Raw genomic sequence first — 18,483 nt, 5'->3', positions numbered from 1 at the left:
AAAGGCAGGAAAAAGTCCCATGTACCAATTTGAAGACTGTCAAGCAGGAAGGATTTTAGAGGCTGAGGGTGGGGAGAGATGTCAACCTTTTTGTTCTACTAAGGTCTTCAACTGATGAGATGAGGCCCATCTGCGTTATAGACAACAGTCGGCTTTACTCAGTCTATTGATTTAAATGTTAATCTCAACTAAAACACACTCACAGAAACACCCAGGAAAATGGTTGACAAAATATCTGGGACAGAATTGCAGTTTTATGACTCTAAACTTCCAGACAAGGTGATACATAAAATTAACTACCACAGGTTCCTCCCTCAAAATATACTGACCCCAGGGCAAAGTACTCTCTGATCTATTTTCCAGTCACACCACGATTTGATTCCATTTCCCTGCATTCTTTCTCACCTTATAAAAGACCCATTTTATCTAACTCTTGAGACACTTGCAGACCTTGTGGTCCCAACATCCTCCATCTTGTAATAATTCCCCTCCCCACCTACAAAAGCCCCTTTACCTCCTTACACTAATCCTTCCTAAGTCTTTTCTTACTAAGTCTGGATGTGTTTTTATTTTGCCAGAAATGAGCTAGCTGTCTAGTACTAAGAGAGTGGTTAAATAATGTAGTACATTCAAATTATAGAATAGGATATATTTTCAAGAAGCATGAACCATACCCATTGGTGAGTAAAGATGTCTAGGGCATACTACTGAGTTCAAAGCAGAATATAAAATTACATACTTACATGATCCCTTTTATGTAGAGTTAAATACATGTGTATCTTAATATTTTGGAATGATGGTCTTTAATAGTTTCTAATATTTCAGCGGTTGTTATTTCTGGGAGGAGGAAAATTGAGGGTAGGGTTTTTTCTCCTGTCTTTTTGTACTGTTTGAATTGTCTGTAGTGAAGCTATGTTGTCTTTGTAAACTGAAGAAAAACTACAGTGAGTAATAGCTTCATGCTCTTGATTTTTCTTTAAAAAAAAAAATCAATTCTGATCATACAGGCCCTAGCTCTGTGGGCTGACCTCACAGATGCCCTTCTCCATTGGCACCCTTGGTGTCCACCCTTGATCACCTTCCAGAGGCTGTACAGTCCCAACGTCTTTCTTTGGAAACAGCTCCAGAAGGTGGAGTCCTGCACAGTTTCCCTGCTCTCAGCTCCAGGCACTAAAGCCTATTGGAGGTTGGGTCTCCCTCCCTCTACCCTCAGTGCTCCCCCTGGAAATGACATCTGTAGCCAGCGGGAAAGGCTGTGGTAGCTGGGGATGGCTTCTGGGTTCTGGGCCAACCTTCCTTTTCCATTTTGCCTAAGTCCCTCATTCTCACAGGTCTTATGTCCAAAGAACGAGAGACTTAAGAACTGGAGAAATTAGGGGACACCTGGGTGGCTCAGTTTGTTGATCATCCGACTTCAACTCAGGTCATGATCTCATGGTTCATGAGTTCAAGCCTTGCGTTGGGCTCTGTGCTGATGACTCAGAACCTGGAGCCTGCTTCGGATTCTGTGTCTCCCTCTGTCTCTGCCCCTCCCCCACTCACACTCTGTCTCTCTCTCTCTCAAAAATAAATAAACATTAAAAAAATTTTTAAAGGACTGGAGAAATCAGATGCTGTTTCATTGACAAAGCTGGAAGCTTCCATCTTCTTGCTCCTTGAGTATTTTCCCCACAATCTGCACGAGGCTCCCTACTTTGTACACATATACCCTGGATGACAGAGATGGAGATTTAAATGATGTTAAGTGAGAGCATCCTTTTTGGAATCTTCCCCTGCTAAATTCCCATGGCAGTGTGGGTGAGCGCTTCAGCGATTTTTCCCTGACATTTTGGCCAAATGCCAACCTGGCAAATTCCACTCCTTTCCTTGGATGCTGTAGTGCCCGTGTCCTCCTTCACCCAGGATGAGGTCATAGTCTTTGTCATTAAATAGTGGACACTTTCTGCTTCTTCAGCTTCTGTGCTACAGGAAAGCCTAAGAGAAGGGGCTTCATTTACAGCCCCAAACTTGCATTCCTCTCCTCTTTTGTGTCTGCAGATTGGAGCCTTCACCATAGATTAAATTCCAGATTCAAACCCATGTTCATCAGCCCCCACCATCTGGATGTCACCCAAGTGTCAATGCTAGAGCACATCACTTTCGGACATTTCCTCCTTTACTTGATCAGATTTACATGCCAGGGTTCTGTGAAAGATTCCTTTTAGGGGGGAAAAAACATGGTCCTTGGAAAAAAGTTTAAAAACCACAGCCACATTTCAGTTCTTCATATATTTGAGAGGTTTCTGGTCTTTGGTGATAAAAGAATCTTAACTGGTTAGGATAAACAATAGCAACAACAAAGTTAGCCCTTTGTCTTTATGTGCTGTATTTCTTTGTAGCCTGGCTTCAGAAATACAACAGCTATTCAACCACACAAAAGTTCTACGTGACAGCCTTTCCTCGCCCAGTTGAGCTCTCTAAACACAGCTCTCTCCTTTGTGTGTGTAAGTTCATATCTCCGTATTTATTTCCCCTTGAAGGATCTCAAACACAAAGGCCCTGGTCTTCTGAATATTGTCTCTGTACTGTTGAGTTTTACCTACTGAACCTGACTGAAGGGATACATTGTCGTCTGCTTTCCATATTCTGTCTAGTAAATGGTTGGTTGTCAGGACAACGGCATAGAAGGTGGAGGGTCATTGATAACCACATGAATTCTTTAAACAAACATGATGAGAGCAAATTCCAATATGTGCTCGAAAGCAATACAAGAAGAGGAAAGGTTTCAGACAGATCCTTCCTTTTTACAAATTTGATACTCCCTTTAAAAATTAGTTACAGTTGAAGTTGCTCATACTTTTATTAAAAATCCTGAATAAAAGTGTTCATTGCTTTGTTGGACAATATGTCGCCATTCAGGATATGGAGCGCGACTTTTCTAGCATGCCCTTCGGAGCACCTGCCTGTGATCTTGACAGAGCTCCCACGGGGCGGCATGGTAGCTCTCTGTCATCTCTCAGTGATGGGCACAGAATGAGTGCCTGACACGTATCATAAGAATGAGTGATCTCAGGTCTTCATAGTGTCATTTATAGGTGGATTTAATGATTTATAACTGCAAAGGAACTGAATTCCGAGACTTTAACTTTTTCCAGGACCCTTAACAGCTTGGGAGTGGGGGTATGCACAGAATTAGAACCCAATTCATCCTGACTCCTAAGACCACACTCTTTTCATTATAGCACACTGCCTTGCAGTAAAACACTCAGAGAGAAACATTTTAAAAGACAGAACGTTTCTGAAATGAAACGTATGCTTTTCAAAGCAAGAGTGGAAAACCTTTTTCAAAGGTAGAATAGTGGAAAAAAAGAAGAAATAATATGTAATTTAGTATTCGTTGAGAATAAGCAATTAATTCTGCCCTCCAGGGGTGAATTTATGTCTAGCTTATTTGCACATGAAAGTACAAGATTGGTTTCATTTATATGAAAGTAAGACATCTGGTTGGGAAGTGAAAAATTTGGTCAATTACCTGAATCATGTTTGGTCTACATGATAAAAAAGCCCCAGATGTCTTCAAATCACCAGATGTTTGGCGTTGTGTGGTGAGCACTGGACCTGCTGACTTTCTCTACGTGAGAGCTTGCAGTTCAATATCCTGTAGATTCACCCATTGTTAGGAGGTTGTTAGCATTTTGTAAACTACCAGTTTGCAAGCAGTAGTCTAGACTAGAGGCCACCACTGGCCCCTGACAGAGGGTGGGTGATAGGAGGAGAAAATACGGTCATAAGAGGGCATTGTATTTAATTGTTTTTAATGTCCTTTATTTTGAGATCATCTCCTTCCTATCTTTTTGCTGATAAAACATTCTGTTAAATGATCCTGATTTTCTAATGTTTGTTTTTAATGAATCTACGGGACTAAAGAAAAACTGGAGGTACCTTAGATAAGTCCCCGGTTTTCTATATGTGTCTTCTCTACTAGACTGTGGGGAAAACAAAACAAAACAAAACAAAACAAAACAAAACAAAACAAAACAAAACAAAACACTGTGAGGACAACTGCTTTAACCCCGGTAATATCTTCAGCACAATGACGGCAAAAGTATTTCCCAAATATGTCTTTCCCAACTGTCTGTGGCCAAACTGTTTGCCTGGGTCTTAGAAGCATTGGTCATCATAACAGTCAAGAGTTTTGCTGACAAAATAATGATTTTTCCTTCTGAAACAAGCATTTAGTCCTTAAAATAACTCCAAAGAGAACACCTTCTGCACTTTTAAAACATTTCACTCTGGAGACACGCCATGGAGACATGACTACAGGGAGACTCTTTTTGTGCTGGAAAACTGAATTCCATCACTGTGAATATTTTAACAACTTTCACAGTTTCTGTGGTTTGCTCTCATGACCCCAAAAGCATATATCTCCACATGCCGTAACATCAAGGATCCCTCCTCAAGCTTTATAAACTCAGCCAGAATGAACTGAGTAATCAGTATAGGCCATGCGATATCCGACAGACCAGGAATAGGGAGTTGTTGTACCATGATAATATCTCATATTAATTGAGTATTTGCCACGTGGCAGCATTCTAAGGTGCTTTATTTGTACTACCGTGCGTGATTCTCACATAACATAATAGCATTATTATAACCGTTTTACAGGGGAGGAGACAAGGAAGGCAAAGAAATGAAACCACTCGCCCTCCATCACAAGCCTGCTCACCTCCTAACCTGAACTCCTCCTAAATTGCATGCTTCCTACAAATACACCTGTGAAAAGACCTCTACCCTCAAGGTGGTTATAATCTAAAATGGAGGAATGAAGCACAAGGAAAAAAAGCCATTATGTAGAACAGAATGATGTAATTCTAAGAAACATGCTGTGGGGTTGTAGAGGAAAAAAGTGACTAATTATGATCTACCCAGGAAAGGCTTTTGGAGGTGGCCTTAGGCTAGGTGAGAATAAAATAGGGCATTGGCAATTATCTAGAGAATTAGGTCAGTGTGGGTGTCAGAGTGGATGATTTCAAGCTGAAAAGCCTGCACTATATGCTCGGAATAGTTCAGAATTGGCAGCCAACGCTGTTGGAATCCACTGGATTTTTGTCTACTCTCTTGTTCACCCTGTGACTTGTTCGTCCTGGCTTGGATGAGCTTCTTGCTCCAGATAGGGGCAAGTCCAGGCTGGTACTGCCACGGCAGGCGGTGTGGAAAAGTGAGTCCCTGGGCTTCAGTGTAGATGCTGCCACCACAGCAGGGTGGCCCCAGGGAAGTCACCTCCCTCTCTGGGTTCAGTTTTCTCTACTGAAAAAGGAATACACTGAAGTCCATGGTCTCTCTGGGCCATCTGAAGTCCAGAGTCTCTGTTTTTGGAACCTACCTAGGAGAGGAAAGGAAAGAGCTAGAAGATTGAGCTGCTGGATCACATGGGTCTTGGGGTTTTGTCCTTGGACAGGACCCACCAAGGGAGCCTTTGCAAATGAAGCTGCCTGCTTTTCTATCCATGAACCCACACACACTGGAGATTATTCTTCCTGGGTCTAGTATCTGGCTCCTCTAATCTACATGGTACAGTTGAGAAATCCTAGACTTTGGAACCTGGCAATCCTGGACCACAAGCCTAACTGTGCCCCTCATCACATAGGTGACTGAACAAATTAAATAACCTTTCTGTGCTTTTGTTTTTATGATTACAACGTAGTGATTCTAGCACCAGCCCTGTAGGTTTGTTGCTGGCATTGAAGGTGAGAGCAACTGAAAATGCCAAAAAGTGACGGAAAGCCTGTAGGTTTTGATAAACAGGTACTGTTACTATGATATTGATCTTCCTGAAACACAAGTTGTGTGAACCATTCCTTGGCTCACTGACCTATAATAGTTACCAGTTGCCCGTCAGAACAAGTCCGAACGCCTTGGCCTGGCGTCCATCCTGCCTTCCTCAGACCCACTTAGCAATGAGATCTGGGGCTTTTCACCTAACATGTTAACCACCATCCACTTCTTGATTCAGACTTGACCACGCAAGGAGAATTTGAGAGTCTCTACTCCACCAGGTGGTGATAACCATAGTGTCTCGTCACAGTAGCATCAGTGTACCTAGTGAGAAGCTTGGACCTGCTGGTCACCATTTTCTAGGCATGTGCATAGGCCTTGAGACCTTCTGTTGCCCCTGAGTTTGAGAGATGAGGGTGTGATACTGGGAGGATTATATAAGGAAACATGTTCCTCTTCTCTTTACTCTCCTAGCTGATACTCAGCATCGTGTGTGTGTATGTATATGTGTGTGTGTAATCTGTTTGTCTAATTTGATTGATCTGCGTGGTCTTCTCTTTTTATTTTATTTATTTTAATGTTTGTATTTATTTTTGAGAGAGAAACAGAGCAGGAGCAAGGGAGGGGCAGAGAGAGAGGGAGACAGAATCCGAAGCAGGCTCAAGGCTCTGAGCTGTCAACACAGAGCCTGATGGGGGGGCTCCAACCCGTGAACAGTGAGATCATGACCTGAGCCGAAGTAGGACGCTTAACCGACAAAGCCACCCAGGTTCTGAACTGTGGTCTTCTCTTTTGAAAAGAAAGCTGCAAATTCAGTTGAATGAACATCACCAAGGACTCTTGTTCTAGACACTGCTGTGTGCTGGGGGGAAGGGTACATGAATGCAGAGATAAATAAAATCATCTTTGAGTAATTCTCTGTTTAGTAGGAGAGAGGGGAAGAGAGAAACATGAGGAAAAGCAAAACTTAGCATGAGGGTCATTCAGAATTTGATTTAAAATATGTGATATGTTGGGGCGCCTGGGTGGCGCAGTCGGTTAAGCGTCCGACTTCAGCCAGGTCACGATCTCGCGTTCCGTGAGTTCGAGCCCCGCGTCAGGCTCTGGGCTGATGGCTCGGAGCCTGGAGCCTGTTTCCGATTCTGTGTCTCCCTCTCTCTCTGCCCCTCCCCCGTTCATGCTCTGTCTCTCTCTGTCCCAAAAATAAAAAAAAAAAAAAAAAAAAAAAAAAAAAAAATATGTGATATGTTAGGCATCTGGGTGGCTCAGTCAGTTAAGCGTCTTGACTCTTGATTTCAGCTCAGGTCATGATCTCAAAGTTTGTGAGTTTGAGCCCTGCTTTGGCTCTGCACTGACAGTGTGGAGCCTGCTTGGAATTCTCTCTCTCCCTCCCTGCCTGCCCTTTCCCCTGCTCATGTTCTCTCTCTCTATCTGTCTCTCTCTCTCTGTGTCAAAGTAAATAAACATTAAAAAATAAAATATGTGATATGTTTATTAAACAAATACCTACCATAGGTCAGAATACAAGAATGGGATATAAAGATTTATAAATAATAGCCCAAACCGTAGAAGAGGTTACAATATAAAATATTTACAAGATATAATTCAGAAGAGGTATTGGATGGGAATTGTATGTCTACTGAAAGTAAGCCCTGTAAGTAAAGGCAGAGAACTTCTCTGTCTTGTTCCTTAATGCATTTTCTGCATTACAGCAGTGCCTGGCACACAGTAGGTACTCAGTCAACATTTCTGTAATAAATAACGAATGAATCAGAAAGTTTCACATTTAGTCAATAATTTAAAGTAGAGTTTAATTCCTAGTTAAAGTGAGGTCATTTTTAGGAGGCTAATGAAAGGCAATACTTTGGAAGATGTCTTTCAACAGATAGCGGGGCATATCAGGTTTGAGTTTTATGTTAATTTCTCTGGTTGAGTGAATAGTTCTGGGTGTATGTGACTCCTCTGCAGGAGCAAGAATTACCAGAATGTTCTTCTGTCAGTCTTGTATCAGTTTTGGTTCCAGAAAGCTCCCTGCTCTAACCTGTCTAAACCGAGGTCTCTGCAGAGGAATTTAGGTGCTGGGTATTGCTCAAGCCCCTAATATTGGCAGCTCTTTTAATTTTTTTTTATTTTTTATTTTTTATTTTATTTTTTTTTTAATTTTTTTTTAACGTTTATTTATTTTTGAGACAGAGAGAGACAGAGCATGAACGGGGGAGAGTCAGAGAGAGGGAGACACAGAATCTAAAACAGGCTCCAGGCTCTGAGCCGTCAGCACAGAGCCCAACGCGGGGCTCGAACTCACGGACCGTGAGATCATGACCTGAGCCGAAGTCGGCCGCTTAACCGACTGAGCCACCCAGGCGCCCCTTAATTTTTTTTTAATGTTTGTTTATTACTGAGAGACAGAGAGACACAGAGCATGAGCATGGGAGGAGCAGAGAGAGGGGGAGACACAGAATCAGAAGCAGGCTCCAGGCTCTGAGCCATCAGCACAGAGCCCAACACGGGGCTCGAACCCACAAACCGCCAGATCATGACCTGAGCCAAAGTCAGATGCTTAACCGAGTGAGCCACCCAGGCACCCCTCAGCTCTTTTAAAAGTATCAATAACCAGTCTACTGGCAGCCATATACACATGATGGTATTGTTTTCTTTGAGGAGGGTTCATGCTAATTTGGGAGCTCAACCAGAGTTGGAGCAAGTTGTAACCATCTTTAAAATCATGCCCATACTATGCCTGCATGAAACAGCAAACTTACATACACCACCACATGCTCTTAAGATAATTCCAGCCTATCACTGGAGAGTACAAAAGGATAATTCTGTTTTTGTTCTCCCACTCCTAAACCAGATTGACAGTGGATTCAGTCCCGCATCGCTCAGAGAGCCTCTCTGCTGGCAGGACAGGTGAGAGCACCGTTCCAGCCAGTCCAGTTGGCCTGTTGACCTTGGCAAAACTGAGCAGGAACCAGTGCCCTTAGTGGCAAACACAGAGGAACCAGGGTCTCATGCTGCCCATGCCCAGACCTCTTTCTGACATTTCCAAGGACTTTGAGCCCACTCTTCCCCTGGGTTTCATCCCCATTTGTAGAAATACAGAGGAACACTGAACCTTCCAGTTAATACAACACCCCTCCCCCGTCTCCCTCTTCCTGGAGAGGATAACAGTTCTGTTGACCATTATAATGCATTTTCTGTCTCTCAGCAATCCACACAGTCATTAATTTCTGCTGCTGACGTCAGGAAAGAGGATTATGTGTGTGTCTGAAACTGTTCCCAAAGTGCTCATTAGTCATAGATAATTGAAAAACTGGTAGGGAAAGATTTGGTGTAATAGTAGCCCCTGCCTGTGAGGAGGGACCGCAACCACCAGATAATTGTAGGCTCCAGCTTTTGACCACTCGCACTGAATCTGCCCGTCTGAATAAGAGTTCAGTGGACATGAGCCCACGAACCCTCAGAGCGATTGCTTTTTTATACCCCAACATGAGAGTGTGTTCACAGGAACAGAAGCCAGCCAAACCAAGAAAATAGCTGAAGTGTCCTTGTCCTTGGGCCTCTCCTGCCTTCAGGCTGAGGAACAGGGTTTGGAAAAGGTGCACAGTATTCTTCTTAATTTTGCTTTTCTTTTAACTTAGTCTAGTTTGTTTTGATCACAAAAGAAATTTAAGGTCACGGTATAGAGGAAGCACAAATCCTAGAGAAGAGTGTCCTACGCTGGGTCCCCATCCCTGCTGTTTAACAACATTCTGCATGTTTTTCTAGGATTTTTCTGGAAATATACATGCTTCCATTCTTGTGTACTTGAATAAAATGCCCAAATGGGATCACACTGTGAACACTATTCTGTGTCTTGATGTTTTTGCTAAATGTATTTTGAACTTCTTTCCGAATTCAGACCCTGATTCTTCCTCATTCATTTTAGTGGCTTTGTAGGAATTTTCTGAATACATGTGCCCTCATTTATTTACCCTGATTTAAAGGGAAAAACACCTATAAAAAAAATTACACAAGAAATGTGTGTTCGAGGCAGAACAGTTAGAAAGTATAGGTTGGTGAAAAGAAAAAAAAATAATAACTTCTTCATCCAGGAAAAAGCAATTTTCTTTTTTTCCCCCTAGGAATGTATTTTTACAAATAGTCCATCTACCCTCTTTGTTGTTCTTCTTAAAATGAAGTCATACTCTACATAATGTTTTGCAGCCTGCATTTTTCAGTTGGCTTGATTGTTTTACAGATAAAAAACTATTTCCTATTCTAGCCTTTCCCCATTGCAGGTTTATCTTCTTAAAAAACAAATCTAAGTGCTCAGAGCTATTGGCTGGCAAGGCCTCATTGCCTTAGTTGGAGCTCCTCGCCTTGCCTGAGGTCCCCACTTCACGGCTCCTCCCTGGTGCCCTTTTTGCCAACATACTGACTGCCTCAAACACTCTGTGCCCCTCGGGGCTGCCTGCAGTGAACGGCTTTTTGCTCTAATGGCATCCATTTCCCCTGAGCATTCTAGCTCTGAAACTAGCAATCCGCCACCTGTCTTACCAGACTAGGCTCAAATGTCACCTTCATCTTGATTTCCTGCACTCCCAGGGCCAACTCACAGTCCCCTCCTTCCTTGGCGTTCTCGGAATACCATGTACATTTCACCTGCAGAGCACTGTTTGAGGGGCTGAGAGCCTTGGTTAGCAGAGACCACTGTGTGAGTCTCAGAGGTGCCTCTTTCACATACACCCCAGCACCTCGATGTTGCCACAGGGTGGGCAAAACTATACGGGGCCACCATTGTTCTTGAATGTTTGTGAAGCTGTGTGGATGAATGGCTGAACAGAGGCTAGGAGAGACAGCCAGTGGTGAGGCTGTGAGGTCTTGATTAAGTCTGGGAAAATGGATGCTGTGATTAACTTAATTTTATGGTCAAGGAAGAGCCGAAAGGAGGATTATTTCCAGAAAAGTTGTCCAGGCGCACTAAAGCTTGCTTCTGACAGCTCCACCCGTCCCTCAGATGTAACCCTGGCTGGTAAGCCTAAAGCATGATCTGATGGGGTGATTTCTCAGAGATTCCCACCTTTTCCATCATCTTCTCTTACTCCAAGCTGTTTGTTTTCAGTCTCTAAATAAACAAAACTTCTTCCTGCTTTGGGCCCAGATGGACTATTCCTGAAGGCTGTGTTCCAGTTCAAAGGAGGATGTTAAGCTTTGTGCATATTTCTTTTCATTCCTGGACCAGTGGGCTGGGGAGAAGGCCTGGCCTACTGCCCCCGGTTGGGTTCTCCGGCAGCAGATGCTGAGACAGAGTTGAGGGTCTCTCTCAAATTATTAGGGGTTGCCATCTGTGATAAGAAGGTGAGGAGAGGAGAATGGGGCAGAGGGAGAATCTGAGCCGTGATATAGTCCCATGCCCCTTGCCCAGCCCAGCCCAGCAGAGTGCTGTGGAGTGAGTGGTGCCATCACAGTCCCTCTGCTCTGTCTCTGCTAAGTCATCAGGTGTGGCTGTCCTTTGGCACAGCAGCCTGAAGGAGCTGGCAGCTGGAAGCTGTCTGCTGCCCTTACTGCCCTTACTGGGCTACAAGTCTGTCCTTAACAGGGATCCAAGCCGGCATCTCTCTATCAGCCATATTTCCCATATCCAGGCAACTGCCATGACCTGTAACTTGCTGCTTCACAAAATCTCTTCTGTTGCACATGCCTGTCCCTGCGACTCTCTTGCCCATACCTTGATGAAGGTTCATATCTTCTCTCTTCCTGAAATAGCTTCACAACTGTTCTCCCTAACCCCTTTCTGTCTTCTGCCATGCCGCCCAAGAGATCTGTAGCAATGCTTAAATCCAGTCACCTCACTGCCTGGCTTACTGTTCCTCCAGGGGCCCTCCGTGATCTTCATGATGAAGTTCAGACACCTGAGTCTGGATTACAGTGTCTGTTTTGTCCCCGCTTCCATCTCCAACCTTATCTGCTCCTTCCGCCCCCTGCTGGGTCCCAGCCAGGGTTCTGTTCCACTTTACTCAGCCTTTTTGGCAGTCTCCCATGTTTCTTGGCCTTTGCTCAAGATGCTGCCTGTGCTGAGAAATCTACCTGTGGTCCACCAGCATATGATGTGAACCTAGATCTGGCTGCAAACCCTGGACTCCCTTGTACCTGGCCAGCCCAGGGTTCTTTCTGACCTGCTGCCCAGAAGATTTACAAGAGTTCCCCATCTTGTTAATCCTCCTTCTGTCCAGAACCTTTTTTTTAATGAAAATCATGACCTTTATGTTTGTGAAGATCGGGAAGAAGGTGAAACCATTCCCATTTTTACTTTCCTATCAAAATTAACCCTTTAAAAAAATCTGAAGGTAGTGAGCATGACTTCCAAATGATGCTACTTTTTTTTTTTAATGTTTTATTTTTTTTTTTTAAATTTTTTTTTTCAACGTTTTTTATTTATTTTTGGGACAGAGAGAGACAGAGCATGAACGGGGGAGGGGCAGAGAGAGAGAGGGAGACACAGAATCGGAAACAGGCTCCAGGCTCCGAGCCATCAGCCCAGAGCCTGACGCGGGGCTCAAACTCACGGACCGCGAGATCGTGACCTGGCTGAAGTCGGACGCTTAACCGACTGCGCCACCCAGGCGCCCCTTAATGTTTTATTTTTGAGAGCAAGAGAGACAGAGCATGAGTGGAGGAGAGGCAGAAAGAGAGGGAGACACAGAATCAGAAGCAGGCTCCAGGTTCTGAGCTGTCAGCACAGAGCCCGACACGGAACTTGAACCCACAGACCGTGAAATTGTGACCTGAACTGAAGTCGGATGCCTAACCAACTGAGCCACCCAGGAGCCCCCAAATGATGCTACTTTTTAAACCTACATAATGTTTGTTCTAAAAATACTTCTCTTGGAGCACCTGGGTGGGTCAGTCCGTTAAATGTCTGACTTCGGTTCGGGTCATGATCTTATGGCTCATGAGTTAGAGGCCCCACGTGGGGATCTATGCAGACGGCTCACGGTCTGGAGCCTGCCTCGGTTTCTGTGTCTTCCTCTTTCTCTGCCCTCCCCTGCTCATATTCTCTCTCTCTTAAAAATAAATAAACATTAAAAAATTAAAAAAAAATTGTTTTCTCTTGTTTCTTTAGTCATTTCTTCTCTTGTTTTCTTCACTTAAAATTTTTTAAAAACAGATCCACCAATATGTAATTTAACCAATAAGAGCACAGGTTTGCATCGGTTGGAGTGGAATCTATGGCCTGTACTCCCAACATTTAAGCTGTATGACTCGAAGGAACTTACTTTCCCTTCATAAACCTGACTTTCCCCATCCATCTGTGGCATTATGTGACAATGAACTGAGAAAATGCATAGCAAATCCTTAGCACTGTCTCTCTCACAGAAATGCTCAGTAAAGGCAAATGCTGTCTTTTATGTGCTAGATACTAGATACAGTGACATACTCCACATAGTGTCCAGAGACAGATTGTCTACCTTGAAGGGCACCACTTTCCTTTAGGATTCTGCTGGCTTAGGTATTCAAAGCAGGCTAGAAGCTCTCCTTTCTCTCTGCCCCAACATTGGAGCATCTTGATTTTGTCTTCCAGACCAGAGCTGTCCTATAGAAATATAATATGAGCCACACACACAGTTTAAAATTTTTTAGTAGCCACATTAAAGTAAAAGGCAATAGGTGAAATTAATTTCAATGTAATATAATCTAATATGTCCAAAATAGGATTCCAACATGCATTTGATATAAAAGTGATGAATATTTTACATTTATTTTTTTCCATACAAAGTTTTTGACATCTGATGCATATTTTCTGCTTAGTACCTCCTAATACATACACTAAAACTTCATTGTAAATATTTGATTTAGATGTCCTCAGTTAGCATTCAAAAAGTAGATTTGCACGCCACAGTGGTTTCAAACATCCTTAAAAAGTTTTTCAGTAGCTGACTTGAGTGTCAGTTTTTAAATTGAAATGAGTTAAAGTGAAAGTAAGTGGAAAATTAAGGTCCTTGAGTTCTTCCAGCCCACAGTTCAAGCGTTTAGTCCACACATGCCAAGCGGCTACCAAATTGGACAGTGAAGCTCCAGGATGCATTGCAGTGGTTTCAGTCTTCTTCCTCTTGATTTTCTTAGCAGACTTTTTTTTTTTCCAAATTCATTTATAGGTGAAGCTCATTACCTAAAATGGATAAAAATGGTGTTGTGGAGGGTTTTTTGTTTCCAATTAGAGGAGATTAGTGAGCCATTCACCCTCTGCCTCCCTCAACCCCCACCTTCCCCTTGACCCCAAAAGTCCTGCAGCACCTCAGCCTAGCCCTGGGGCTCCGTGGAACAATGAACAAGTGGTAGGTATCTTAGCATCAAGCAAATTACTGAGCATACATTCAGAATCTTAGAATCTTGGAGCTCAGAGAGGTCTTAGCATATATGTGGATCTCCCCCAACTCCCTCCTTGCGGTGCACAAACACTAATTATGAATTTCTTGGCAAGGGGAGGGGGAGGACTCAGCCTCTGCTAAACACCTGAGAACAGATGGATTTCTTCATTCTGTTCTGACTTACATGGCTCCTTGTGTCCTGATCTCATCTCCCTAACTAGGTTGGGGGCAAGGACTGCCTTTTACAGCGCCACAGCGCCCACACAAAGCAAGACAATCAATAAATTCTTAACTGAAGGCCTGACTGACTGCAGGAATTCAAGGTCACTTGAAATATCAGGGTCGCTGCATTGCACAACTCCAAAGAACACCATTCAGATTGTATTCTGTGGTTGTGCAAGTAGCAGCCTTATTAAGTTTGCAAGGTTTAGACTGGGCTCTCGTTTCCAACTGAGAAAAACTTTGAAGAGATTTTTTTTTTATTGGAACAAAATAATTCCCTCCCTTATCCTCTGACAGGAAGCAACTACACAAGTAAAGGTTCTCAACTTCCTTAGGAATATATGTTAACCCAGGACTGTGTATGGATGTGTATGTGTGCGTAAGGTACGCTGTTAGGGCTGCTGCTGTGTTAGGAAGCCCGTTTGGAACAGTTTGACTGTTTTAACTGGTCTTTAAGAGGCCACTGTGTTTATATCTTTGGAATTTCCCGTGAATGGAATCTTTCTCCAATTTGAAAGGTACCTTAGAGCTCTTGATTTTGTAAAGTACCCCAGAGCGTGACCCACGGGAACCAAGGACATACACCTAAGTCACCAAAGGAGCAAAGGGACTCTTTGTGGGTGCATGGTTTTTATCTTCATGAGGTTGAGAAAATGCAGAAGAGAGGGGCGGGAGCAGAGAGGTTCCCTTAAGAAAACCCTGTGTTTGCTTTTGTGTTTTTCAAACTGACAGGTGTTTGTTGTTTCTCATGTCTACTCAGGAAACCAAGTACTGCCTCCTGGAGCTTCTCTTGGAAATGGGCTCACACCAGAGGCAGCCAGAGACCTTGGACTTCCTGCTGGAATTGCGGTGGCAGCCTCACTTATTGATGCCCACGCAGGAGGCCTAGGTAACCTCCCACCCTGTGTCCATGACCAACACTGTTCAAACGGAATATTCCTTGGAACCTAAGACACTCCTTTCCTGTTTTTAAAGCAGGGATCAAGGGCTGGCGGTTCCAGGTATAGTAAGGAAAAGTCTTTTTTTTTTTTTTTTTAATTTTTTAACATTTATTTTTGAGAGAGAGTGAGAGAGCGAGAGAGCACAAGCAAGGGAGGGGCAGAGAGAGAGGGAGACACAGAATCCGAAGCAGGCTCCAGGCTCCGAGCTGTCAGCACAGAACCTGACACAGGGCCTGAACCCACGAACCGCGAGGTCATGGCCTGAGCTGAAGTTGGACGCTTAACCGTCTGAGTGACCCAGGTGCCCCAGGAGAAGCCTTTTTACAGTTAGTCATTTGGATAGAATTATCAAACTTTTAATCAAATGTAGTATTTATAATCTTGTTAATTTTTTCAGTACAGAATAACAAAAAAAATGGCCTGAATCAGTATCTGGATGGTTCTTTGGTTTACGGAGAATTTGAAAGAGATGTGTGCGCTTCAGCTAGCACGTATGATGGTGGTACACTTACCTGTACAGTTTGTTCTAAAGGTACTCCGAAACCCTCACAAGTCTAATGGATTTATTTTCATACTTTGGTTTATATTCTATATCCAGTTAGGTGGGTGCAGTCTTGATTTTATCTCCTAAATAATTCTTACATCTGGCATTCAGGCGTTTATTATTTCAAAGGCCCATTGAACACTTAAATGTGTCCTAGACATGGTGCTTGGGGACGGTGAATTTAAAACTAAGCCAAACCAGTGTGTCTTCTCCATAAGTTTTAGTAGGAAGGCGGGCAGTGAGACAAGGACTACAGGAAGGTGTTGATGACTCTTACCCCTTTCTTCATCCTTATTACAGTTTTCCTTCCTCCCTTCCCCTTCTCTTTCCCTTTCCTTCCCCCCCCCTTCCCTCTTGTCTCTTTCTTTTTTCTTTTCTATTCTTTTCTTTTCTTTTCTTTCCTTTTCTTTTCTCTTTTCTTTTTTCTTTTTCCTCTCCTCTCTTTTCCTCTCCTCTCCTTTCCTCTCTTCTCCTCTCCTCTCTCGTTTCTCCTCTCTCCTCTCTCCTCTTCAATTCTCAATCTCTCTCACTTCCACTATAGTCATATTTTTCCCTAGACTTTCTTTCTAACAGTGTTTTTGTTTTTTTAATTATGGCTAAGACTTCATCCTATCAGTTTGGTAGGTCATGACCATTGGATTTTCAGAGTAGAATCAACTGGAGTAGAAAACATCAGAGTACATCTCACATAGTAAGGGTCAACACTGTTTTTATGGGACTTATGTTTATATTTTATGTGTAGTGAATGTGGACACTGGACCATGAAGAAAATGAATTTCTTACCTTGGATCATAGTCAAAGGAGTTTTGAAATATATTCTAGTCCATACTTTGTGTTAGAACCAAGAGTTATCTTTCAAATACTTAAATGGACTTGTGCTCCCAGAATCCAGTTTGTATAAATGCATGTGTATTTCTCTTCCCAGATTGGTTTATTGGTCCTCTCCTTCTCCCACTGCCTAATGTCTACTTGAAATTGAAGACTCATAGCAGACGCTTTGTTCTTTGCATAACCTTCCATGGAACACTCAGATTTATTGTAAGATTCTCCAGAGTTGTACTTCTTTCCACACTTTTATCTATCCCTAACAGAGAAATAATCACACTGGGTTGTAATTACTCATTTATCTGCTTGTCTTTTCCAGTCGACTCTGAGCTCCTTGAGGGCATTATATTATTATTCTTGTATCACCTATGCTGAGCCCTGGATCAGGCTCCTATAAGTGCTTGATAAATTTATTAAATGAATACAGTCATATTAAGGCAAGAATAAGGTGAAATGGCCTTAACCTGTAGAGTGGAAGTTAATGTTTCCTTATGCAACAGGATAACAAGCAGTATCTGATTCTTCTACGTAGTCCATGGACTTCCGGAGCAGGGTAGTGCTTATCAGTTTATGAATGTGTCTGCCTTGTTCGCTTTTATGTGTCCAGGATCTAACGCAATGCCTGAGAAATTATAAGCAGCCAGTAGTACCTGTGGGTCAGTGGAATGGCAGGCAGGTAATACTGAGTGTAGGAAAGGGTGTTTCTCTCCCTTTTCAGTGTGTTCTTTTGATGGGAGTGGCATGATTTTGAGCAGGCACAGAAAGAACTCGGGATCTACATAGATAGGGAGTTTTCCTGTCCCCTTGTAATCCTGACATCCTGTGTCATGTTTGAGGCCAGGGAAGCTTTCTGCATCGTGCTTTTTCAATTATCATGCTTTTTCAATTCGTTTCAACCATCCACCCCCAGCCAGGTGATAAGGACTTGTCTTGGACCACTGCCTGCTGAAAGAAAGCCTGCACCTTGCAGGGGCTTCAGGACTCCTGTTTCCTTGTCAGATCCCCAGACCTCCCTAAGGGACGAACCAAAGCACCCTTTTTCACTGCTGCCCAGCACTTGCTGTGCCCCATATGGTACCTGCTATTTGTAGACACTCAAAGTGTGGGAGCTCCACGGGGAGGAATCCAGGCCATTAGAGGGACCTCCCTCTTTTCCTAAATCAGAGATGGTTCTGTGACGGGAATTTTACCCTTCGAAGCTTTAACTCAGGCTTTTTGATCCTTTTAATACTCTTCAGTTAATGAGTTTCCCTTATGTTTTCCAAAAGTAAGCTCTTTACGTGGAAAGGTAGAATAAGGGCCTTGGATTCTTTAAGGGCTGAGCTTAGGGGCTGGTGGTGGCTGGAAGGGCACAGGAAGGGGGGCTTCTCAGCAACTGCAAGACAGTCAAGATCATAATTTTGACCAAGTTTTATCCTTCGTATACTTTCTTATGCGTCCTCCTCTCCTCTTACAGTCATGACAGAATTAGGATGTCTGGTGAAGAGAGGAGGCCTGGAAGCAAACGTTGCCTCTTGTTTCTCACCCTGCCGGTGCCCTGTGCAGGCCTGAGAGTCTTGAGAAGGTCATTGATGCACCCAGCTGCCTAGTCACTAAAGAGACATACTGAGTACCTGCAAACCTGCCAATTACTGGTCTAGTCACTGGGGGTTATAGTGTGAACAGAGCAAACAGAGTGCCACTCCTTCCGAAGAGAAAATTCTGGCTGTTCTTTCCCGACCTGCGTGTTTATTGCTTAACAATACTGGTTGGAGACCACTGTTGTTATGATGCTCTAATAAGGGAACTGAATGTGGAGTCTGAAGATGTGAGTTTAAATTCTTACTCCCTCTACCTGTGTACCTTG

General features: G+C 43.3%; 1 protein-coding gene across 17 annotated transcripts in view; it reads left to right on the top strand.

The window, feature by feature from the left end:
- FGGY (FGGY carbohydrate kinase domain containing) overlaps positions 1 to 18,483 on the top strand; it is a 423,584-nt gene that overhangs the window by 191,740 nt on the left and 213,361 nt on the right. For 16 of the 17 annotated variants that reach the window (XM_058717224.1, XM_058717222.1, XM_058717215.1 and 13 more), the window contains one exon: positions 15,088 to 15,216. The exons of the other annotated variant lie outside the window; for it this stretch is intronic. In XM_058717224.1, the coding sequence (XP_058573207.1) occupies positions 15,088 to 15,216 (129 nt within the window). The remainder of the gene's footprint in view (positions 1 to 15,087; positions 15,217 to 18,483) is intronic. 17 annotated transcript variants of the gene reach the window in all.

This window comes from Neofelis nebulosa, chromosome 2 (assembly GCF_028018385.1).
Source record: "Neofelis nebulosa isolate mNeoNeb1 chromosome 2, mNeoNeb1.pri, whole genome shotgun sequence".
NCBI lineage: Eukaryota > Metazoa > Chordata > Mammalia > Carnivora > Felidae > Neofelis > Neofelis nebulosa.
The sequence above is the reverse complement of the archived record's forward strand: the minus strand, read 5'-3'. Positions and strand labels throughout refer to the sequence as shown.